The sequence below is a fragment of the Ptychodera flava genome, chromosome 15 (assembly GCF_041260155.1).
Source record: "Ptychodera flava strain L36383 chromosome 15, AS_Pfla_20210202, whole genome shotgun sequence".
In the NCBI taxonomy this organism is placed as follows: Eukaryota; Metazoa; Hemichordata; class Enteropneusta; family Ptychoderidae; genus Ptychodera; species Ptychodera flava.
Window position 1 is genome coordinate 28,932,984 of NC_091942.1, and position 25,634 is coordinate 28,958,617.

General features: G+C 36.4%; 2 protein-coding genes and 1 long non-coding RNA gene across 7 annotated transcripts in view; 1 reads left to right on the forward strand and 2 right to left on the reverse strand.

Annotated features, from left to right (window-relative positions):
- LOC139151799 (protein tweety homolog 2-like) overlaps window positions 1–6,300 on the forward strand; it is a 74,418-nt gene extending 68,118 nt beyond the window's left edge. For all 5 annotated transcript variants that reach the window (XM_070724794.1, XM_070724792.1, XM_070724793.1 and 2 more), the window contains one exon: window positions 382–6,300. In XM_070724794.1, coding sequence (XP_070580895.1) covers window positions 382–441 — 60 coding nt within the window. In that variant the 3' untranslated portion in view covers window positions 442–6,300. The remainder of the gene's footprint in view (window positions 1–381) is intronic.
- LOC139151803 (uncharacterized) overlaps window positions 1–25,634 on the reverse strand; it is a 40,209-nt gene that overhangs the window by 8,347 nt on the left and 6,228 nt on the right. The gene's annotated exons all lie outside the window — the stretch shown is intronic.
- On the reverse strand, window positions 17,300–18,567 carry LOC139151802 (zinc finger protein 846-like). Its single transcript, XM_070724798.1, has one exon. The coding sequence runs from the start codon at window positions 18,380–18,382 to the stop codon at window positions 17,468–17,470; it is 915 nt and encodes a 304-aa protein (XP_070580899.1). The 5' UTR covers window positions 18,383–18,567; the 3' UTR covers window positions 17,300–17,467.

The window sequence follows — 25,634 nt, forward strand, 5'->3', positions numbered from 1 at the left end:
TTCCTATGAATGGTGAATGTTTATTAATTTCAGACCAAGTACGCTACTAAGCAGACCAAATACACTACAAGGCTGCCTGCAGTACAGCAGAACATCCCACCGTGCCATTACAAAGAGTATATTTGGATGTGCTCCAAGCCCTTTCAGCCCCCATTTTCCCTATAGATAGGTCCACCCAGAGTTAGACCAAATGATGACTGAGTTTTGAATTGAGCTTAGGACAAAAAATGCACAGCTGCTTTGAAAGCAGTCTTCCATTAATTATGCAGTGTTACTGTTTGTTTGTTCCTTGTAGAAGGGGTCATCTGGGCATTTTAATGTACTTTTCCATACAGTACAGGACTTCAAAAATGATTTATTTATGTCTTTCTTGTATTCCAGTATCACCCTGTCCAATCAGAGCAGTATCGTCAGTACGATGAAAACCCAAGCCTATCCTGATGCGCTATGGCACGTCTTCATCAAGGACGACCGACTTCTGAAGAGAAAGTTGGTGTGTTCATCCTTGAAACTTGAATAACAAGTGGATGGGGACTTTGCCAACTTTCAAGTCACCTAGCTGTATAGGCTTGCCATCAGCAGTTATCAACATGATCCAACTCACTGACTCTAACTTTTTCGTTAGGTTTTATACAATAGATTTCAACATTGAATCAAAGATCAGCATAGATGAACAAGTACTAAGACCTTTGAAAATGTCTTGCTTCCTGGAAATTAAATACATAATCTGTGTACCTTGCTTGTGCTGATATGTTGCAATCCTTTTGTTTTCTCGGCTTAATTGACAATTTCATTGTTGTAAGCAAAATGTTATGGTCAAACTGATGCATTCTGATCTTTGGTACAATGTCTGGTCTAGTCACCTGGTTCTAAATGCTGTGTATATAGCCTGTGTACTCAACCTTGCAGTTAGTATTAAACCATTTTACTAAGGGAAAGGTTTTAGATGTTACCGGTGAAAAATAAAACCAACCAACCGCTTACTGTGGTTGAGGGTTATGTCTTGGTTTAGTAATCAAGCCTTGATGGCACAATGTGCAACTAGTACTTTGACTTTGTTGAAACCAAAATCTATTAATAAGACGACAGAAAAAAAATACACCACCATTTCACTTATACATATTCAACATTTCATAAAAGTATTCCCAAGTATAACCAGATAATTGTTTCCTCACTACAACTTAAACATATGTAGAGATCCTGGCTTGTTTTTGGAAATAAGCTCAGTTGTCTTAATTTGTTAAAACATAACTTCAGAGTTTCCACAAAGTATCCAGAAAATATTTTTCAGAAAAAAAATATGACAGTGCAATTTTATTTTTTAAGTGTTGGTTGAATCAAAGAAGGCAGCGTCTGCATAGACCGTGCTGGATGATTTAAATGCTTGCTGGTGACATTTTGTTTTTCAAATGTAATTTAACACAAAATTTTAACAAGTGAAGCTCAAATTTCATGATTTTAATTTTTTTTGTGTTAGTGGTGATGCAATGCTCTTTTTAAAACCTGTGTGGGCCTCTGATGATCTCATTACGGAAAAATACTGTAAATATGGTGGCCTTTTTTCCTTGGTAGCTGGTATAGTAATAGCACTCATCTACGCAAATCTGCTCTTTGCATAATTATTTCAAACTTTGCAGCTCCAATTGTGAACCAGAACCCGAAAAAATGAAATGGGAATGATCTATTTTTATGGATTTCAATGTTTACATGTGTTTAGATATAGACAGTACTGATAAGAAAGCATACTGAACGATTCCTTCAGTAAAAAAAGAGACTGATGTACATACATTTTAAATCAATACATTTTTTCAGACTTTTTTTTTCCTCCTGCAGCTGTTGTGTCCTAGAACTTATGTTACTCTAGTATGCAAGTATAGGGTTTTCCCTTTTCCACAATGGAAATTTTGGTGTTGTGAAGCATGTAGCATCAACAAGTTTGTGCACAGGTGGCGTTTTATATGTCAGTTTGTAGAATGTATTGATGAACTGAGAGAGCAGCTTACTTTTGTTATCGTGCATGTAAGTGCAGGAAAGGCTGTATGCTAGTTTAGCCATCATACACAGCACTTCAGTGTGCATTAGGGAAACTGTATGGGACTATCTCCAGCCGTTTCAGACGCACCACAGAGGGCCTCCATCTTGGGGCAGACTTAGAGGGCGCTCTCACTGAGGATAACATCTCTTGTCCTGCACTTGTGAACTGTCTCTGTTGTAGTTTTAATATATAGTGTAAATAACTAACAACATCATCATCACCATGACCATGGCCTGTCATAAGTAACCGTAGTGACCAGTAAGAGAGATTTAATGACAAGTCATCTTAGGGACTGCCAAGCAGATAACAATAAGATATTTATTCACGAAGAATTTTTTTAATGTGACTGTTTGATATAACGCTGTTATTGTTCCATGGTGGTTTTTTTTCATAAAAAATTTGTAAGAAGCCATTTTGAATTACTGTCAAGAGGGTGCAACATTTAACAAAAATATTCTAAAGATGTATGAATATATTATATCCTATGTCATTTTTCATAGCCTTTGAAAGAAGTTTTAGATTTGACATTTGATACCTTTTTATTCATGTTTGATTAGTGTAGATAGATAGCTCGAATGTATTTTGCTACTTGTTTGGGAGGTATCGATTTGATAGAACGTGTAAATATATTCCAAAGGTTGGGGGAGGGGGAAAAAGTAAATGAGCATAGGGCATTTTGCTGGCAGTGCAGGCTGCCTTAACCCTTGCACCACAATGGTTGAGTCCAAATCCATTGTTATCAATGGTGATTTGTGTAGCTTTTTGCAAGGCATTAGGGGTGAGCAGGATAATAGAAGAGGACTTGCAGATAGGCTGGTGAAATGTCAGCTTGCTAGCACCATGCTAACTGGGCAAAATAGGGGTGACAATAGTTCTGCTGTATAAAGGCAACTGACTTGATTTTAGCAGTATATTAACTTTGAACAGAACTTTACAGTGAAGTTTGCTAATGTTAGTAACATGAAACACGACACAGCTGTATGCGCCCGAAACTTCTCATTGATGTACCACTTATTAAATAAACTTGTAGGAAAAAGGAAAGTCATTGGTAAAGTTTGAGTGCTGCATTAAAAACATGCCAAGCTTCTGATTGCTGTTTTTACAAAGGGTCCAACAATTTTAAGAGAGATATGAAGTACAGTTAACTTCAAATAGCACCAAAGTGGTTTTATGTGACATGTAACTTGCACACATAAAGAAATTGATTCAAACGCATATTTTAGAGAGGGATGAGTGTGATATTGTAGTAACTGAACATAACATTGTCTTATCCTTCTGAACGCCCTTGTCAACTCTCATCAAAACTACCAGGCTGTGGTAGACTTCTGAAATACATTGTGTAGTATAGAGGGGGGTAACTTTCACCATACTTCGTAGGGACTGGTATCTGCATTATTAAGCCTGAACATCACTGATCTTACTCAAGCCATATCCCTGTACAGATCCAGTGTACATGGAAAACATAAATGAATGTATCTCTCTTTTTTCGTGGAAGTGACTTTTTTCAGGTGAAGTTCATGTGTTATGAGTCACATATCTGTTACTTTGTATTCTTCATAGATAAAAGTATATTCATCTGGTATAATCACAATCTATATTTTATCATATTTGTATGATATTCACGTTCTTCTATTTTGAACACTTTCTTCTGTTTTTAACTTCTTCTTTCACGGAATGTGTATATGTAATTCTGTTCCTAATCAAGTGTATGTGATCATATTTTCTTTTTTGTCTGTGTACACAATAAGTAGTCATTGCCTGAAATCTTTCTTCATTTCCACTTCTTATCAACATATGGAAATCCTACAAGTTCTCGTATAGTACCTCTGGTTACTCAATATCACCACTAATAATTGTGGAAGCTTTTCTCTGTAACTATTTGCCCGTTCACTTTGTGTGGACATTGTGTTTAATAATGCTTGATATTCATAAGCATGGTGAAGGGAACAAGATTTCTGCTACATTGGATGATCGCGGAAAGGGTTTATACATTCCTGTTGCAAGAATATTGACCGCAGTCTGTCAGTCTGCCTTCATCTTATACTGAACAGTAGTCATTGGGGTGCTGACCAATAGCGCTGATCGCAATTTTTGTCATGTTTCTCATTAATATGCATAAATAAATATCTGTCCGCAATTCTGCATAAATGACAAAAATAAAACCTTTAAGTGTTACAATGGCTACTAATATATATTATAGCCCAAACATTGGAGTTTGTGCCCGAGGGTAGGTGACCATTTGCCTGACGTAAGGAGGGCAAATGGTCTCCTGCCCGAGGGTACTTAGTCCCTTGTTCGGGCTATAATGTTTTTATTATATGCCTCTCCTACTCAATTTGCACCAAAAATATTTACGTTTATCGGCAAATTATAGTCAAATGCTTTATTTTCATTTTAGACAAAAAACTGTTAAAAATAGAACAATTTTCATCATCGAATGGCGCATTGATATATTTAAACTACTGTTATGCTGTTTATCAATATTTTTATGCGAAATTTTCCAAAAACCGAATTTTCTGTGCAAAACATGGGATTTCAAGACTTTTACATCCAAAAGTTTTCAAGTTGAAAATAGTTCCGGTTCACTTTCAGTCCAGTGATGACTATGCGACCCGCAACGTCATCGGCGAGTTATCATTGAATCCTATGGAGCGCGCGACGTTCGATATACGAGGCATGTAATAAAAGTCACACTTATTTGTATGAATTTGTGGCTCAGACTACAAGCTGCAACAACAGCTGTGCATACAACAACAATATTTGTCCGAATTTTAGACAGCATTGTCTGATGTTGTGCGCATGCAGCTATATTTAGTAACAAATCTGAAATTGCAATCAGCGCTATTGCTTTCAGGATATAATGTACATAGCTTCATCTTTGTACAGCAATGTACAAGTGAAGAGTTGAATCTTTGGAATGTGTACTGGAAAAAATGAAAAAACAAAATGAGCACAAATGTGTTAAGGCACATCATGAGAAATATTAAGATCAGGCGATATCATTAAAAGACATAAGTGACACCATTAGCATGAACTCTTGAGTGGACGCCAAGACTTTGCATCAAGCAAATAGATTTGGAAGAGCTCTAATTCTACAGCCTGCTGAGATATAAAAGTGCAAACATTTTAGGAAGTCTTATGTTATTGAGAATTTTCAACTGCTCTTCTTAAAAGTAATAAGAAAGCCACAAAATATGTGTGAAGCACTATGCAAAAGTTTTGGATTTGAATGTGCGAAAAATTTTAGTTTGGGTCCTTAATAATGAAAAAGGACTTTCTGATATACTGCGATGGATTAGAACTCTTCCAGTGTCTTAAAAGTTTGACTTACAGGTGTTGAAAAGACAATCTGATGAAAAGCTTTATAGAGGAATGTCAAGACTGTGGATTCACAGTTAGGGGTGCATGAATTTTTCCTCATCAGAGAAAAGTAAGTAGGATCGGTACTGGAAGACTTTGTGCATAAATCAACATGTTTACTGATATTTTACTTTTGTACAAACTCGATCATCACATACATACAAGTAGGAGGTCTGTATCTGACAGGCTTGCTTGTTTGCCTGCTGTGATATCAGTAAACATGGCGAATGCTCATACAAATATCTACCTTGCTACTGCATGATAGACAACCATGTGTTCATGAAGGACTACCGAATCAAATGTGTATCAAGACATGGTATTCTGTTAACTTCATGTGATCAAGAACCACTGTACCTTTCAAACGTTTAATGTATTCTGCATGATGAGACAGTATTAGAAGCATCAAGACCGATCATATTTTTATAAAAAAATAATGTAAATAGCAAATGAAGGCAGAGAGATAGAAAAACATTTCCAATGTCTTAGAATTTGGTGCACAATAATTCTCATATGCTGTTGAGAAAAAATAGTTTCTTACTCCAAGCCTGGAGAGAAAAGTATATAATATCTGCTTCATAACAGATATTTCCCCTATGTTAACTTGTCAACTTTCTTTATCGACAAATTTTTGTCAACACGAGTGTAGATTTCTTCACGAAAAGTACAAGATTATTTATGAGATCTTTCCGATATATTTGCAGATTTTCTACCTTCTGTAATTGTCAGTGTTCAGTATCAAATAGTTCTTGAACAAATATATTAACTTGATGAAATTTGTCATTTGACCAAAGATCTATTTTGAAAACACTATCTTTCATTCTTTCTGTCTTGTACTCACCATATTGTCTTTTTTTCCAAGATATGTGTGTGGTATCATTCTGATTAAAAGTATATAGCAACTAAAATTTGACTCATGCCGTTTCTTTCATGCTGGACCCACCATCTCTACACCACAAAAGTTATGCTTGGATGCTATTGATCATGCAAGAAGGACAACCTTTGATGACTGTAGCATTCCACTCACTTCACTCATCTCAAAGTCACTCATCTCAAAGTATGGTAATATAGTTACTCTCTGCATGGGTGACCAAGCAGTGATTCCTGTCTATCATGCACAGTGCAATATGTACATTCACACTCACTTTCTGTGTTTGTTTACATAGTTTTGAGATATAGACTTTTTTTTGGCAATTTGTCCATGATGATAGCTGTGGTGTTATTTCAGTTTGTCAGATATTTAACCATCAGCTAAACCCTCAAAGGGACATTCAGTTAATATGGCCGGGGGTGGGCCACCTCAAATTTGAAAACTGCAGGGAGGGGGGGGGGGGGGGTATGTATTTTTCAAAACAGCCCGGGGGGGGGGGGGGGGGGGGGGGGGGGGGGGGGGGGCACTTAATTTTCATAAGTATCCATTCTGTCAAATTGCAGTTTCAGTGTTCAGAAATACTCTGGGAGATAAAAAGGATTCGTTGCATGATTTCATTCTCTGAAGTTATTCAACTGTAAATCTGAACAAAAGTATAATTATCTGTCACATGAACATCTTGACTTAATAATAATAATAATAATAATAATAATAATAATAATAATGCTTTATTCCCATTCCAAAGTGTGAACAAAAACTGACTAACAAAAACAGTCACATAAAGATAGTATCATGACATGCCTGGGAAAACGAGAGTGAAAAATAGTTGTCTAGCAACTAATCAGGTTCATTCCCAAGTACCTGATTGTTTGACAAATTCACAGTATGGGCTGACTGTTAAGACTGAAATTACATAGAATGTGCAAATTAACCTTTAAATCAATAGCTCAGTATTGAGACGTACAGCTTTGAGGAAGGCAAAAAAAGCAAAATGATGTATATGAAATATACTTTGACAGTTAAACACAAATCATTTCAAAATTTGCAAAATAGATATTTGTGAAAATGAAAACCAAGGATTCAATGTACATTAATTAATGGGTGGTGAGATGTTCTGAAGATAATTTCTATATTCCAATTTAAAGCAATATCTGCTCGGTATTTTTCAACTGGGTATATCATTCCAGACCTTTGTTGCAGCATACTTTACAGTAAACTCACCTGCCTTATGTCTAATTTTTGGTATGGCTAAATCCTTACGAACACTTTGTCTTGTACTATATAGTCTATATGTATGTCGAATCGGAAGGAAAAATCCTTAAAAGCATCTGTAAGTCTATGATTTAAAGCATCATGTACAATAACTGCAAGCTGTAATTTATGTTGCTTAAAAATATCTAAAATACCAAGTTTCTTAAAAAGTGGTGAAGTGTTTGCGCTATAATCACTGAAGGTCATTATACAAACCATTTTTTTTGGACCAGAAAAATATCATTCAGATAAGTAGGATGAGTATTTCCCCAGACTTCCAAGCCATACATTATTTGGGATAGAACAAAGGAATTGTGTAGCAATACAAGCGTTAAAAGCAGTACTACATGACGTAATTTTAAGAACACACCTGTTAACTTACTGATTTTCATTCTGACTTGTACAATGTGATGTTTCCATGATAAATTGCTATCTATAGTTACCCCTTCAAGAGATGCACAGTCCACTCTTTCTAGTATTTCATTTTTCATTCGGAGTGACCCATCACAAACAGTCTTTTCTATTACTGTATATGATTGCATACTTAGTTTTTTTCGAGTTTATTGTCAGCCTGTTAGCATCATACCAATAAATCACATCGGATAAATAGCTAGAAACTGGGCTCAAGTCCAGTGTGCAAGTATTTTGTACTGTATGAAATAGATTTGAGTCATCGGCATACAGTCTAAAATCTAGAACATCAGAGGAACAAGGGAAATCATTAATATAAATAAGAAACAAAGTAGGCCCTAGGATTGATCCCTGGGGAACGCTGCATGAAATAGATTTTTTACTAGAATGTACACCACTGATGCTGACAAACTGACTTCTAGAAGACAAGTAATTCTGAATCCACCGGAAAGGTAAGCCTCTGACACCATAGTACTCTAACTTAGACAACAGAATATCATGCTTTATAGTGTCAAAGGCTTTTGAGAAGTCTATAAAGATACCAGTTGTAATATTACCTTTGTCAATTTCTTCTAAAAGACATTGAGATAAGCTAATTAATTATAATTTTGTGCTATAATTTTTGCGAAATCCATATTGGTATTCATATAAAATATTATTCTGATCAAAAAAATATAGCATCTGTTTGTTTACAATCTTTTCAAAAATTTTGCTGTTGACTGGTAATATGGAAACAGGTCTCTAATTACTCACATCATCTGCATCAGTTTTTTTGTATATTGGTATGACCCTTAACAACTCTAAGTCATTTGGAAATTCCCCAGTTAAAAATGACAAATTTATGATATGACAGAGTCTGAGTGGCTTAGATATTTCAGAAATTGCATCTTTTACAAACCTTAAATTTATGTAGTCATGGCCAGTCGCCTTACGGGTATCAAGAGATGCAATGGTATTGACAACATCACTTTCAGTTACAGGGTGAAGAAAAAAAGAATGCTGAACTGGACTGTGCAGATTAGTTGTGAAATTTGTGCCAGCAGCAATATCTATTTTGCTAGGAAGATTTTCACCAATTTGAACAAAAAAATCATTAAAATGCTCTACCATCTCATTCAGCTGGGAAAATATTACTGTATGACCTTCAGAAGTAGCAGTGATTTGATTTGGAACTTTGAGTTTCTTGTAAGTTTGTTTACCCAATATTTCAATGATAACGCCCCACATTTCTTTTGTGTTACTCTTATTGGCCAGTGGAAGATTTGCAAAATAACACTTTTTGGCTATTTTTAAAATATTTGCTAAAGTATTTCTACATGTCTGATAATTACTCAAGAAAGGTTCCTTAAAATTATTCTTAATTAATTTGATATATAAATTGTGTTTCATACGTATTAACTTACGAATTTACCCTGTACACCAAGGCTTATTCTTCATTGTCTTATTTTTACCCTCAGACTTTAGTGGTGCATGTTTTGAAATGGTGTCACAAAATTTTACACAGAAAATCTGATATGCAGTATTTACATTCTCAAGACAAAGATCGTCTTCCAATGATTCCATTTCAAGGTCCCTTATTTTTTGCACACATATCCATTTGTAACAATCCTTGTCTAATCAAGTACATTAATAATCGAGAGTACATAAATACACAGATTTACCTATTTTTGTATTGAAAAAAAATATTCATAGTTTCCTCATAGACTCCCATGTACAGTGAATCTACATTTCAGTGTAATTCCAAAATCCAATTTCTGGCAAACACATTCATTTGTTACCATCCTAGTCTAATCAAGTACATTAATATTAATAATCGAGAGTACATAAATACACAGGTTTACTTATTTTTGTATTGGAAAAAAATTATTTACAGTTCACTCTTAGTCCCATGTATAGTTGATGAAAATTTTCAGTGAAATTCCAAAATCAGATTTCTCGTACACATAACATACACCTTTAACTATCATATTCTAATCAAGTAAAATTATGTTAATTATACAATATCTGTATATGCACAAGTATAACAAGTTTTTTATTGGAAAAAAAAATTCACAATTTTATCATAGACTCGCTGCTGATAAACCAAAGCATAGAGCTCCTAATTACTATTAAAATCCATATTGTGAAGCCTTTTGGAAACTTGAAAAGAATAGTGCATGGGACCTTAAAATAATATCTACTTGGATGAATGGTACAACATCTTTTCACAAATATTCTCAGACTCTGTGACATTAGCTGAGACACCTGATAGTTTTTAGCTCACATTTGGTATATGTATATACCAAAGAGATTATACATACATATGTATGTCCATGCGCATAAAAAACTCAAAAACCTCAGCACTTACCATCCTCCCACCTTAGTACTTTGGTTTACAGGTATACTCAGGGGTAGAGATTTGAATTTCTTCAAAAGAACATGTTTATATCAAAAATATGCAAATGAAGTGCAAAAGGGCAAAATCCTGCAAACAGCTTAAATTCTGTAATCCTGGGATCAGATTTGGTGGAAACTTTGTATGCAGGCTTCTTTACGTGACTTGTTCAAACTGTGGTGAAATTTTAATATTACCATAGTGTTTTGGCTGCAATTTTCACGTTTTTTGTTAGAAAATCTCTGAAACTGCTCATCCAGTTGTTTTGAAAATTCAAATTGCATTCAAACTGCCATTCATTTGTGTGGATTCTTACTGCCATTTTGATAATTGCTGGTACACCGAAGTCCCTGTATAGATAGGGAAACCGATGGGAATATCCCTGTATCGCCAAGTGATTAGCCGACAGTATTGCTAGTGCATCAGATCATCTGGCAGTTTGTGTATCGAAAACACTGCGGGGTGCACATGTGGTGTCTCCTGGACAAAACACTATAGCAGAGGCCGTTTATTTTGCATGAACAACAGTACAATAAAGGATTAACTTCTTATGAGTAAAGTTACATTGCTTTTGCTACGTGCAGTCTTTGTTGAATTGCTGCGGTAAAGTCCATTGACAAGGAACATGTTGAAGCAACCAAATTCAACAGACTTTCCCTCTAAAATGAAGAAAAAGGTCAGGAGAGAAAACGGTAGGTACTGTCATGGAGGTATAATTGCTATCGTTTGGCTTGATTTTGTTGTACAGGCATTGTCATCATAAATGCCGTCATTACCACTATCTCACAAAAACTGTAATTTGCGCCTGGCATTGTGGTGACATCTGTTTGTTTAACTTTTGTTTTTATAAAGTGATCAGCTTACATTGAGGTTTACAATGTACATATCTTTCCAATATGACGTACATGAACTTTTTCATGTTTTACACCCATTGTGCCATGTCATCTTACCTCGAGCACGTACTTCGACAATTTTCCATCTAACCGACGGTTTCCTTGAGTGAAATTCAAAGTCTCTAAATTTATAATCTCTTTTTGAAGAAACTGATTTGCCGACCGGTTTAAAGTAGATGCGTATTCTTAGAGTGACAGTGAGAATAGATAGTTGTGTAAATAATATGGTACTGGTGTGTATTTTATCGGCCATGCACCGATGTACCGGTTGTTTCTAAAAAGTTACTACATGTAAAACTTCCAGGTTTCGGCGTTCCGTTATCCAACATGTCGCAGTAAAATTCTGTGAGAACTACTACAGACAAGGTTTGGAATTCCAACGGTTTCAGGGCTGATTATCAAGTTGAAATTACTGTAAGTGTGGATAGTCATTGCTGCTTCCCCGCGGCATGGCGGAATCAGTGTCACATACAAAGTTTTTCAACTGTCAGCCATAACCTCTACAGCTGTCATCAACGGCATTCATGTTTTTGAAGAATATAGTAAACTGTAAATAAAGCCAGACCTTTTTTCTTGGACATATTTCTGACAACTTCGGCTCAGAGGCAAAGTCGGTGTCATCTCCTACACCCTGTAAGAGACTCGGCCTTGACATGACACAAGAAGACATACTGGTACTTCACTGTTCAGTCACATTTACGGTATTTGGGTGTCATACGGATGATATCATTATTTATAGGGGTATCTGATTGAAGTGGGCACATAGTAGTTTTCTCAAGAAATGTAAAATGAAAAAGGACAGTCACACCATCAATTGCAAAGAACGCTGAAATGTTGCAGCTTTTAATCGCTAACTGATGGCAAAGTTTGTATTTTGACTTCAACGTATCCAATCGAGAAAGTAAACTTGGTTTGACCCAAAGTTTGAAAATGTGTTGTCTAGTCTCCCGCGGCCTGGCTGGGAGGCAGTGACGTTTCGTACTTCGAATTCTCAGAACTACATCAAATCGCCACGATAAGCTGACACGAAATTACTATTGCCATCACCGAAAAAATACAGAGAAATGACACAAAACAGTGAGAAAAAAGGCATGTCATCAATGGTGTTGATAATCTACCTTTCGCTTCTAATCTACCCAGTGCAAAACGGGTACCTTTTCAAACCACTCGTGACTGGCCAAATTTCAGCTCGCCCGAATTCAATATGTTGGGCAAGGCAACAATAGCTTTTTCCTGCAAACGTAGACAGACCTGCACTGTGCACTGAAAGGAATAGTTGGCGATATCTTTTCAAAACTGTGAAATATAGCTAAAGAAGGAGCCGTCTCTCAGTCAGTACGGCTGAGGCAAACCTTTGAGCATTCACATCGACTATGGAAACAGCATTTTCAAACGAAAATGGCAATGTCAAGGAAAGGTGATGACTGATTTTCTAAAGTTGAAGAAAATGCTTAAAATATGATTGTGTTATTTAATCAATCTAAATATTTTTTGTTCCAATTGATAAAATCATACACAGTCTCGATTCTACCATCCATTAATTGATATTTATAGACTAAATTGATAACAGAGGGTGCATAGAATAACACAAGCGACCTAGCGGCCGATATAGCTCCGCTGTGTTTATGTAGAGAGTAACTATTTTTGACACATGTTGATGAAGAAGGTGGAAATCTTTGATAGCTCAATGCAATGGCCAGAAAAAAGTGGCTAAAATAAGCTGCAAAAATACACAATTTCATCATACTTTGAATATATCACATCAGGTCATCCCGCAACCAAAGCTATCCGATGAGCAGTTTTTTAGGACTGAAACTTTCTGACCAAAAATGGCAACATTGCCCCAAAAATACAAAATTACAGATTTCATCAGAAATTCAATATATATTCAGGTATGTAAGGGTAGCTCAAAACCCTAACTGGGACCGCCAACATGGGACTCCCAGTTGGCTTAAAATGCACTCTGCGACCGGTCCCAGTTCGCTTCTGGGACCGGTCCCAGTTCGCTTCTGGGACCGGTCCCAGTTCGCCTCTGGGACCAGTCCCAGTTGGCTTCCAGGACCAGTCCCAGTTGGCTTCAAAATTATCTCTAGGACCGCGGTCCTAGTTGGCCTCCAGGATCAGTCCCAGTAAACTTCAGGGACACATCCAATTTGTGAAGTGGGACCACTATGAAAAAACCCAGTTACTGGTACTTCATATTAACAATCTGTTAATGTTTTCATCTTTTTACCCTGCCATAATCGTAGGTATAAGCGACATTTAATAGATCCCAACTACTAAAGGCAAAAGTAATTTAATTCTTTGTTTTGCATCTGTGTGCACATACTAGGGTTTTTTCTACTGCTAATGGCTTGAATAGGATTTTACTGAGTAGCTTTCCTGTTTACAAAATTTCACATCTTGTAGTATAACTTATGATGATCACAATGAAAGGAAATTTCTGATGATTTTTGTATAGACACTTATGTTGTTACATGGAAATAATCAAGAAAATATAACGTGCGTTTTGATTTTCTTGTATGTGTTTTAGTACTGCCTTCCCGCTCATGTTTCGAAACATTTGAGTGGGCGCTAAACAAAGACTTTGATTACATTGGCCTTACTGCGATGTACTCATTTTTAGCACTGGTATGTCCTGTGCTATGGTGTGTGTTGAAATCTTACTGCACGGATCACGTTGATAGAGAGACTGTGTACTGAATCAGATGAAAAAGGAGATGAAAATAACTGTGAAAGACTAGCAATTAACTCATCAAGGCTTTCATTACATTATAAACAGCAAACAAAACATTTAACGAAAACCCGCTGTGTTTTAATAGAATTGCAATTCACTTGCAGTATATGACTGATATCTTAATTTGGACCTAGTTATATTTCTGAACAGATAGACATAAATAGGAGAGGGGCAACCATCAGTGCATGCATGTACTGGTACAGCAGAATCATTTCATTGTTATGCGAGGAAAAATAGACATCAATGAGGTGATAATAGTCCCATTACATTTTAAGACAAAGGGTTTTGATATGCTGTCTCAGTGTTTTCTATTTCAGTCTGTATGTCTGTCATAGCTCTATGTAGCTACGAGTCCCAGAATTGAAATGAGACCTGACTGTCCTACATGAAAAAGGGAGATGTTAGCTTTCCCACTCAAAAAACATACATAATTTTCACAACAGCACAGAGAATATGAATAAAACAAGTGCATAAAATTGCTACAAAAGGCATATAGTGGGAAGGGAAACTTCTTTCCCATTAATATTATGGTTTCATCATTACAGCATGGAGGTACTTTACCTCCATGGTACAGTTCATTCGATACAAGTGTGTTTCTCCGCAATCATATTGGTCCCAGTTACGTTGAGCTAGTACGCTTCTGGGACCGGTCCCAGAAGCGAACTGGGACCGGTCCTAGAGGCCAACTGGGACTGGTCCCAGTTCGCTTCTGGGACCGGTCACAGAGTGCATTTTAAGCCAACTGGGAGTCCCAGTTGGCGGTCCCAGTTGGGGGTTTGAGCTACCCTTACATACCTCATATATTACTTAGCTCATCTGTAGAAACCTGTATACCAAATTTCAAAGCTATCAGAACAGTACTTTTTGAGAAACACACTTTTTGACCAAAAATGGCAAAAATTGCCCCAAAATTACAAAATTGCAGATTTCATCATAATTTCAATAAATATCATTAAGGTGATCTGTAGGAACCTGTATACCAAATTTCAAAGCTATCAGATGAGCAATTTTGGAAATACACATTTTTTGACCAAAAATGGCAAAAATTGCCCCAAAAAATACAAAATTACAGATTTCATCAGAAATTCAATACATATTACTAAGTTCATCTATAGGAACCTGTATACCAAATTTCAAAACTATCAGACCAGTACTTTTTGAAAAAATACCGCAATTATACGGTGTCGCTCAAATTTGATCAGAATTGGTATATACCAGTATGGGTACCAAAGATCAACAATAAATGTTGTTTCTATCTGTTCAGTGCAGGAAAATTCTACGTTGATGTTATGACAATGATTGCTGCACAGTACAACCAGAAAAACAACAAGAAATATTTAAACCAGAAAAGCAAGAATGACAAAAGTAATTAAGGTCTGAAACTTTAGGTACTGGAGAACTTTAGCAACATGCATAGCATACATAGCCCCCCTTAGTTTGACCATAGACGGTCTTCCTCCCCTCTACTGACGGTCTTCCTCCCCTCTACTGTCTATGGTTTGAGCAGGTCTGTTAATATGTAACAGTTCATAAACAATGACAGGAAATGACTCAAGTCAGGGGAGTAAGCCTGTTTCAAGCCTGTTTCAGAATTTCGCTTTTTCTTACCTCATTTGCACATTTTTGACACTGATGTGTTCATTTGAACAAATTCACATCTCAAGCCCTACATCTACCTGTACACCAAATACTGAGACGGTAGCTTTGGCGGTATGGGAGCCTTTGTGTGTGACGGACATACATCCGCACATGCCCACAAATATACAGACGCCACTTAGACTCATCATATAAGCTCTTTTTGATATTTATATATAAAACCAAATATGAGCTAAAAAAACATTTTTTGACCAAAAATGGCAAAAATTGCCTTAAAAATGCAAATTTGCATATTTCTGCACAATTTGAACAAATCTGAAATAGATCATCCCTAGGGACATATGTACCAAATATCAAAGCTATCTGACTTGAAGTTTTGAAGAAGAAGATTTTTAAAGATTTTTTTACCAAAAATGACAAAAATTGCCTTAAAAATACAAATATGCAAATTTCACCACGATTTGAAAAAATCTGACTGAAGTCACCCTCAGTAAACTGCATATCAAATTTAAAAGCAATCGGACAAGCGGTTTCAGAGAAGAAGATTTTTTTACCAAAAACACCAAAAAATGCCCCAAAAATATAAATATGCAAATATCACCACAATTTGAACAAACTTAAGTGAGGTCACCCCAAGTGAACTGCATATAAAATTTCAAAGCAATTGGACTTGCGGTTTCAGAGGAGAAGGCAATTGTTGACGGACGACGACGGAAAATCAACCTATTTGATAAGCTCCGCGTCGCTGACAGCGGAGTTAACAAGGTAGGCGGTACAAACATGTACTCTCAAACAACGGGCGAGTTGGATTCGGGCGAGTTGATTCCCAGGGCTGTTCAAGTTGGAGAAAGTGTGAGTTAATTGTCATTCATGCGAAACGGTCACCAAAACTTCAGGAAAATAGGAAATCAATGAAATTTACCGCAGACGTGGTGATACACAGTGATACACAACAGTGTTTGATAAACAGACTGAAAGATGGTCTGCCAAACTTCATGCACATAGCGATAGTGCTGCCAGCTAATCTCTTTGCGACATAGGGATATTCCCAGCGGTTTCCCCATGTATATTGGGGTTTCAGTGTACCAACAATTACCGCTATGCCGATAAGTGTCTAACATGTTGGAATTGATAAATAAATGTTTAAAATATTCTTTGCATCCAAATTGTTTTTGCCGGAGTGCAATCCCATATGGTCCTTCAAATGGCCTACATGTCCAAATGATTTACCACATTATTTACATTCAAATGGTTTTTCACCTGTGTGGATTGTGATGAGGTATTTCAGAGCACTTTGAGGTTGAATTGTTTTATCACATTCTTTCCATACAAATGGCCTTTCACCAGAGTAGATTCTCATACGATTTTTCAGTGACTGTTGACGTTTAAATGTTTTACTACATTATTTGCAACCAAATGGTCTTTCAGCTGTGTGGATTTTCATATGATTCCTCAGTGTGAGTTGATGTTTTAATGTTTTACCACATTCTTTGCATTCAAATGGTCTTAGAGCTGAGGGGTTTCATGTCACTCTTCAAACTGTCCTTACGATTATAGGTGCCATAACATTCTGTACATCTAAATGGCCTTTCAGCTGTGTGAAGTTTCATACAATACTACAGGGTGGGTTGATGTCTATATATTTTACCACACTCTTGCAATCAAAAGGTCTTTCAGCAGAGTGGGTTCTCATGTGCCTAGCTTCGGTATGTGTTGCTACCAGTACATTACTTGCATTGAAATGGCCATGCACTTGTGTGGATTCTAAAGTGTCTCATAAGTTGAAATCGATAAATAAATGTTTCAGAACATTCTTTGATTCAAAATAGTCTTTCATCTGTGTGGATTCTGATGTGGCATTCCAGATGGCTTTGATGTCTAAACGTTTCACCACATTATTTGCATAAAAATGGCCTTCATATGTGGATTCTTGTATGTTTCTTCAGTGAGTATTTATGTTTAAAGTTTTACCACATTCCTTGCATTCAAATGGTCTTTCAGCTGAGTGGGTTTTCATGTGACTCTTCAGCGAGGATTGATATATAAACGTTTTACCACATTCTTTGCATTCAAATGTCCTTTTAGCTGAGTGGGTTTGCATATGACTCTTCAGCGAGGATAGCTCTTTAAATGTTTTACCACATTCTTTGCACACCAATGGCATTTCACCTGTGTGGATCATCATATGAATCTTCAGATGGTATTGACGTCTAAATGCTTTACCGCATTCTTTGCATGCAAATGGCTTTTCACCTGTGTGGATCATCATATGATTCTTCAGATCCTTTTGACAACTAAATGTTTTACCACATTCTTTGCACACAAATGGCTTTTCACCTGTGTGGATCATCATATGAATCTTCAGATAGCATTGATGTCTAAATTTTTTACCACATTCTTTGCATACAAATGGCTTTTCACCTGTGTGGATCATCATATGAATCTTCAGATGGTATTGACGTCTAAATGTTTTACCACATTCTTTGCACACAAATGGCTTTTCATCTGTGTGGATCATCATATGATTCTTCAGATAGTCTTGACAGCTAAATGTTTTACCACATTCTTTGCATTCAAATGGCTTTTCACCTGTGTGGATCATCATATGAATCTTCAAATTCCATTGACGTCTAAATGTTTTACCACATTCTTTGCATTCAAATGGCTTTTCACCTGTATGGATCATCATATGAATCTTCAGTTCGCATTGATGTCTAAATGTTTTACCACATTCTTTGCATTCAAATGTCCTTTTAGCTGAGTGGGTTTGCATGTGACTCTTCAGTGAGGATAGCTCTTTAAATGTTCCACCACATTCTTTGCACACCAATGGCCTTTCATCTGTGTGGATCATCATATGAATCTTCAGATGGCATTGACGGCTAAATGTTTTACCACATTCTTTGCATTCAAATGGTCTTTCAGCTGAGTGGGTTTACATGTGCCTGTTCATTGAGGATAGCTGTTTAAATGTTTTATCACATTCTTTATATATCGGTACAAATGGCTTTTCACCTGTGTGGCTCATCATATGAATCTTCAGTGTGCATTGATCTCTGAATGCACTATCACATTCTTTGCATTCTTGATGACAATTTGATCTGATAGATGTTTTCCCATATACTTTGCCAGAGTCTACTATCTTTGAATACAGCTCTACTCTCAAGGGGTGATGCTCCTTATCTCCAGGGCTGTTTCCATGTGAACAACAATGACCTTTAATATCTGACACAGCTGAAGGGAGAAAGACAGTGATCTAAATTAAATATGAAAATACCACATATCCTATTTGATGTGTGAAAGTTTCAGCTGGTAATCATGGATGGCATTGTCCCCACTTAATTAACTGTTTATGGGAAGTGTTGATCCCTGTTTGGATTGTATAAGTTCTTTTCTATGATTGGTGAATCACTGACAATGTGTTCCTGGTTACACTTTGAGATCAGAGTAAAATTTAAAATTGGCCATTGTCTCTCCAGATACACAGTGTGAAACAATGATAACAAATCACATAATGCTGAAATGCTTATGACTTTGTTGACATTTTGTTTCAGGCATTCTGACATATGAAAAGTGTATCGCAAAGTCTGGCTTGTGTTAAAACACTTGACATTCATCATTTGCAACACAAATGTAAATGTACATCATAGTACATTGTCCTAATGCCAAGATTGATTGAAATTGATCTATTTCAACATGTCTGGCTTACATACCCAGCATGCATGTCAAAGTATACTGAAAGTCCTTGTACTGGTATTAACATTTATATGTAATGGGTCACGCCTGTCTGGTTAATGGCTCTGGACATGAAAAACTTATAACACCGAGGCTGCATTCACAAACACTGCTGGAGGGGGGTTGCAGGAGATTTCAGTGGGGACTTGAAAAAATTTACAACATGCGAGGGGGGATATCTGGAAAAAATTGACATTGCAAAGAGGGAACTTGAAAATTTATTGAATATCAAATTCCTTTTCAAATTCCTTCTGGCATTTTCTTTTCCTGCCATTTCCATTTTCGGTGTGCCTTTCGGCCTCTATAATGACTAAAAGTTTCAACTTAACCTTTAAATAACAATTTGGGCTTATTTGATAACATTCTCCCATTGACAATACATGGGGTCTTGGTCAGTGTTAAACATTCATGTTGCTGTATGTACATTTTTATTTTTTGAGTACTTTGACAGAATACAAACTCTATAGTGCATACCGGTAGTGTCGTCAATAACATCTGGAAGCTTCAGGTCAAACAACCTTTGAATAACAATTTGGGAGATGATAACCTACATGTATGTGTTATTCGTAGTTTCCACACTTATAGCATACAATGTATAGTGAATCAACACTTTCAGTATAATTCCAAAATCAAATTTCTTGCAAACACATGCACTTGTAACCTCTATAAGTCTGAATCAAGTACACCAATATCAATAATCAAGTATATATAAACAAAAAGATTTACCAAGTTTTGTATTGAAAAAATTATTCATAGTTTCCTCATAGACTACAATGTATAGTGGATCAACATTTCAATGAAATTTCAAAATCAAATTTCTTGTACACATATGCACATGTAACCACCCATTACTTATAAAGTACAATTATGTCAATTATTCAGGGTCTGTATATGCACAAATATTGCAAGTTTTACATTGGGAAACAATTATTCACAATTTTATCATAGACTCCCATGTATGGTGGATCATTGAACATTTTCAGTGAAATTATTCCAAAATCAAATTTCTTGTACAGATATGCACATGTAACCATCCTTTACTTATCAAGTACATTATTTCAGTTATTCGGGGTCCATATATGCTCAAATATTGCAAGTTTTACATTAAATTGGGAAAAAATCATTCAGTTTTATCATAGATTCCCATGTATAGTGGATCACATTTTCTGCGAAATTCCAAAATCAAATTTCTTGTACACACATGCACATGTTAACACTAAATGCCAATCAATTACATTCATGTCAGTTATCAAACATCTATAGATGAACAGATATTGCTAGTTTTTATATTGGAAAATACTCGTTTATAGTTTTCTTGCAGACTACAATGTACTGGTATAGTGAATTTACATGTAACATATTGATCAAATCAAAAATCAAATTTTTTTGTACAGACATGCACTTTTTACCTGCTACTTTAAGCAAAGTACATTTACATGAATTACCATACACGTATAAATGTACCGTAGAGATATACCGGTAACTTGTTTTTATCGGACAAATGTTAATTGTTTGCCCAATAGACTCTATGTATTATGATTCGATATCTTTGGACGAAGCACTATATCGGCCACATTTTGCCTTCCTTTTTTTTGGGGGGGGGGGTTTTTCAAAATTATAGCAAGTCATAAGGGAGGGGGGCTTGCAGACACTGCAGGTTTGTTAGACAGGCATTCAAAAAATCTCAGAACTTTTTTGGGGAATCTCCTGCGCCCCCTCCTCCCCAAGGTGTTTGTGAATGCAGCCTAAATATGAACTAAATATTCTTCTTTATGTTTCAGTATATCTAAAAGTTTTCTGTAAACTGACACTTTTCTCTGACATTATAGCTCGAAGTTTGCAACTTTCATTAAAATTGTTAAGATTAAACTTATGACCAATGTTCATAATAATAATAATTGGAACTGGAAATATTCTTAAGTATATGAATTTCTAATTTGCTGTAAAATGAAAACGCAAAATTATTTTCACTGCTGACAGCTCATTACACACCATCACTAAACATAGCAAGTTTAAATAATCACTTTTGACACTGACTTTCAAGCTTCATATGCCAAACTGTGAAAAGGGATTAAATAAGCAAATTAACAATTAGCTGACGTAACAATGCAACATGTCTTTCACTACTACCGGTACCTTATATGTCTGTATTATTTATACTCTCACGTCTTTTATCAACTTTGGTCAAGTTAAATATGACTAAATTGAGACTGTTCAGCAATAATGCAAATTATTAAATCGCTAATAGAAAAAAAATCATGCCAATAAGGCTGTAGCTCCTCCAGTGTACATGGCCAGGTCAGGTAATTGGTAGTTGGCATGGAGTTGTTGGCAAGAAGTACATGTCATGTAGATGATTGTAGCGTCATGGGGTGGGATACGGACCCAAGAATAACTAAATATATGAATGATCAGTCAAAAAATTTTTAGCTACAGTAAACTGTCTAAAGATAGTTCAATATGGAAAGAAATTACACAATACAGAAATACAAAATAACAATCTGGAAAAAGTAATAATGCACTTCCATGACCTGAGCGCATGTAAAATGCGCAACCTGGTGTCTGTTATTTCCACAAATGTCAGTACAACTTCTGATGTGTCACCAAAAATGCGTGAAAACATCTCTGGGTTGCTTGTGGGGCTAAAAAGAGACTAATGTTGCTTTCAGGACTTAACAACATTTAACTGAACCCGCCTTTCACTTCGCTGGTCAAACCTTATTGGTTTTGATGTACACAGCTTTCAGACCTTTTTCATTCAATTTCTGGACTTGCTACTTCATCAGAGCAAAAAGTGGGGATACTATAATTATTACAATTTTAGCCTGATTTTTACGTGTCTGACACAATGAAAATCCAAACAAATTGGGGCAACTTCGAACATCAGTGATTTACCGCTGCCAGTTGTTGTGTAAATGAACACATCTTTTGTCTGAATTTGACTTTACTCTGGTAATCTCACATGATTAACAATGGTCAACCATCAGTTTGAAAATGCTGTTGATATATGAACTAGATGCACAGGTGTTTGTGGGCTGGGTAGTCTGTTTGATCAAATGACAGATCGTCTGCTGAATCTGCCAATTGCCTACTCGGTGCTCTGCCCTCTACGACAACTTTAAAATGCCTTTAACCAGATGCCATTTGCTCACTGCATAGCGTACTAGTGGCTTCCATACAACATGGTCAGTGTTTGATCTAGGACTTCAAAAATAGGGCCGTTGTGGGCTCACTCCCTTGGAAACAAGTCATCGTTGATGACACAGTCCCCACTTGTTAATGGGTACTTTGATTACAGGTCTTCAGAGAGGATAGAGTCCTCTTCATTAGGTCTGAGATAAAAATACTTTAGAATAAATTCGCTTGATACATGTCTGAGCTGTAGTTCAGGACATGAAAAAATCGTAATAAAATGGCCACATGGCGGCCTTATTGGATCGTATCACAAAACAAATCAATGTGCATATGTATGACATAGGTCAATGTCCTTGTACCAACTTTGAATACAATCTGTTGAAACATGCCTGAGTAATGCTCCGTACATGAAAAATCGTAATAAAATGGCCGCCTAGCAGCCATATTGGATTGTATCACAAAACAAATTGACGTGCATATGTATGACATAGGTCAATGTCCTTGTACCAACTTTGAATAAAATCGGTTGAGAAATGCCTGAGTTATGGCTCTGTACATGAAAGAAATTGAAAAAAAATGGCCGTAAGGCAGCCATATTGGATTGCATCACAAAACAAATTGGTGTGCATATCTATGTCATCGGTATATGTCCTTGTACCAACTTTGAATAAAATCAGTTGAAACATGCCTGAGTAATGGCTCTATACATGAAAAAATCGTAATAAAATGGCCACACGACAGCCATATTGGATCGTACCACAAAACAAATCGACATGCATCTGTATGACATATGAAGTAATCCTTGTGACAAGTTTGAATGAAATCGCTCCAGGCATCTCTGAGATGTCTGCGTGAACGGACGCACGCACGCACGCACGGACATGACCTATAAGTCCCCCGGATGGTGTCTGTGGGGACTAAAACCATCTGCACAAAGTTTCATCAAATTTGGTACAGTTGTACCAGAAACAGCGCTCTAATCTTGAATTATGCAAATTAGACCTAATTATGCATGCCACACCAATATAAATAGACCTGCATGTGTATGCCATAGTGTAGTATCCTTGTACCAAGTTTAAAAAGAATTGGCACAGGAATATCTCAGATATCTGCATTCATGAGCCCCTATGCATAGACACAGCATTAGTATTAATTTCATCCTGGAACCCCTGTGGATCATACCTGGGGACCCTGTGGATGGATATCAAATACAGGAAAGAAAACGGCCGTCACACAGCCATTTATGATCGAATCATTACAAAAATCGGCGTGCACATATATGTGATAAGGATTAATATAGGTACCAACTTTCAATGCAATCGCGCCCGGCATCTCTGAGAAATTTACGTGAACGAACGTACAGTCGTAAAATATAGGCAACAAAATGGCCGCCACGCAGCCATTTTAGACCAGATCAAAATAAAAATCAATGTGCATATGTATAACATATAGAGTAATCTATGTACCAAGTTTGAATGGAATCGCTCTTAGAATCACTGAGCAATTTGCGTGAACATACGCACCGTCATCAAATACAGGAAACAAAATGGCTGCCAGACGGCCATTTTGAATCGGATCGTAAAACAAAGTGACGTGCATATGTATGGTATAGATGATAATCCTTGTACCAAGTTTGAATCAAATCGCTCAAGGCGTCTTTGAGATATCTGCGTGAACGGAAGGACGCACGCACGCACGCACGCACGCACGCGACGGACGCACGCACGCACACACGCACGCACGGACATGACCAAACCTATAAGTCCCCCCGGACAGTGTCCGTGGGGACTAAAAAGGGGCCATTGGCAAAAAAAGGGGGCCATGGTGGGCCCCTTGCAATTTTTAAAGAGGGCCCTTGTTGATCCCAACCAGCGGATAAAAAGTGGTTATTATTAATCAAATTATTAATCAAATTAAAATTGCAATTAACTGTTTTTAAAAGGCTTATAATGGATAGATTGGGTTGCCAGGCAACATTTGCAAAGACAGATTCCACTGTGCTGAAGGAATTGACAAAAAGGTGCAGTAGCTGTAACTATTGATATTTTTCTTTCTGTGTGCCACCCAACAACGGCAGTTTTCTATTGAACTTCAAGTTATTTCACTAGCATTCAATTTGTCAACTACGTTTTAGTTATACATGTTTTAGTTGTAAAGTAAACCCTTATTGTTAACAATTTAATTTAGATTAAATTGTCAACAATACCACTGCTAGAAATATTGCTGGAAATAGAGTGGATATACAGATTTTGTTGACAAACTTGACTTTTTAAGAATTACAAAAACCATTTTGATACTCAGAATAAAAACACTGAAAGCAGCCTATTAAAAGTGACAGCTACTGTCCCTAATAATAAATAAAAATACCGCAATTATACGGTGTCGCTCACATTTGATCAGAATTGGTACATACCAGTATGGGTACCAAGGATCAACAATAAATGTTGTTTCTATCTGTTCAGTGCAGGAAAATTCTACGTTCAATGTTATGACAATGGATTCTGCACAGTACAACCAGAAAAACAACAAGAAATATTTAAACCAGAAAAAGAAGTGACAAAAGTTGGACACGCTGCTGCAGAGAAATAGATGTTTTGATCAAAAAAGGGCAAAATTGTCCTAAAAACACAAATAATATTGAAATTTCACCACATTTTTTGCAAACAGCTTCTCAGCTTGTCAAAAGATGATCTGCAACATTTCGCGAAATCTATCAGCAATATAAATCACTGGGCCATATGTATGTTGTAGTTACAGCACGCAATCTTATTTGCGCTAGTGATATGGATGTACATTGTATCCTCAGACAGCATCGAACTAAAATAAATTATAAATCTGAAAATTTACTCAGAAAAAAAAATTAGCACAGCTTTTCTCATTTTGAAAAAAATTTTATTTAGAAATTTACAATTGTAAAAAATGTTCACAATTTCATTGTGACCACCCCCTCCCAAGATCTAATGGTCCATCCCTTAGTTTGAGCAGGTCTGTTAATAATATGTAACAGTTCATAAACAATGACAGGAAATGACTCAAGCTCAGTGGAGTAGCATGCTGGCATGTCACCACTCCTACATTTGCAGAATTTCCCTTTTTCTTACCTCATTTGCACATTTTTGACACTGATGTGTTCATTTGAACAAATTCACATCTAAACCCCTACATCTACCTGTACACCAAATACTGAGACGGTAGCTTTGGCGGTATGGGAGCCTTTGTGTGTGACGGACATACATCCG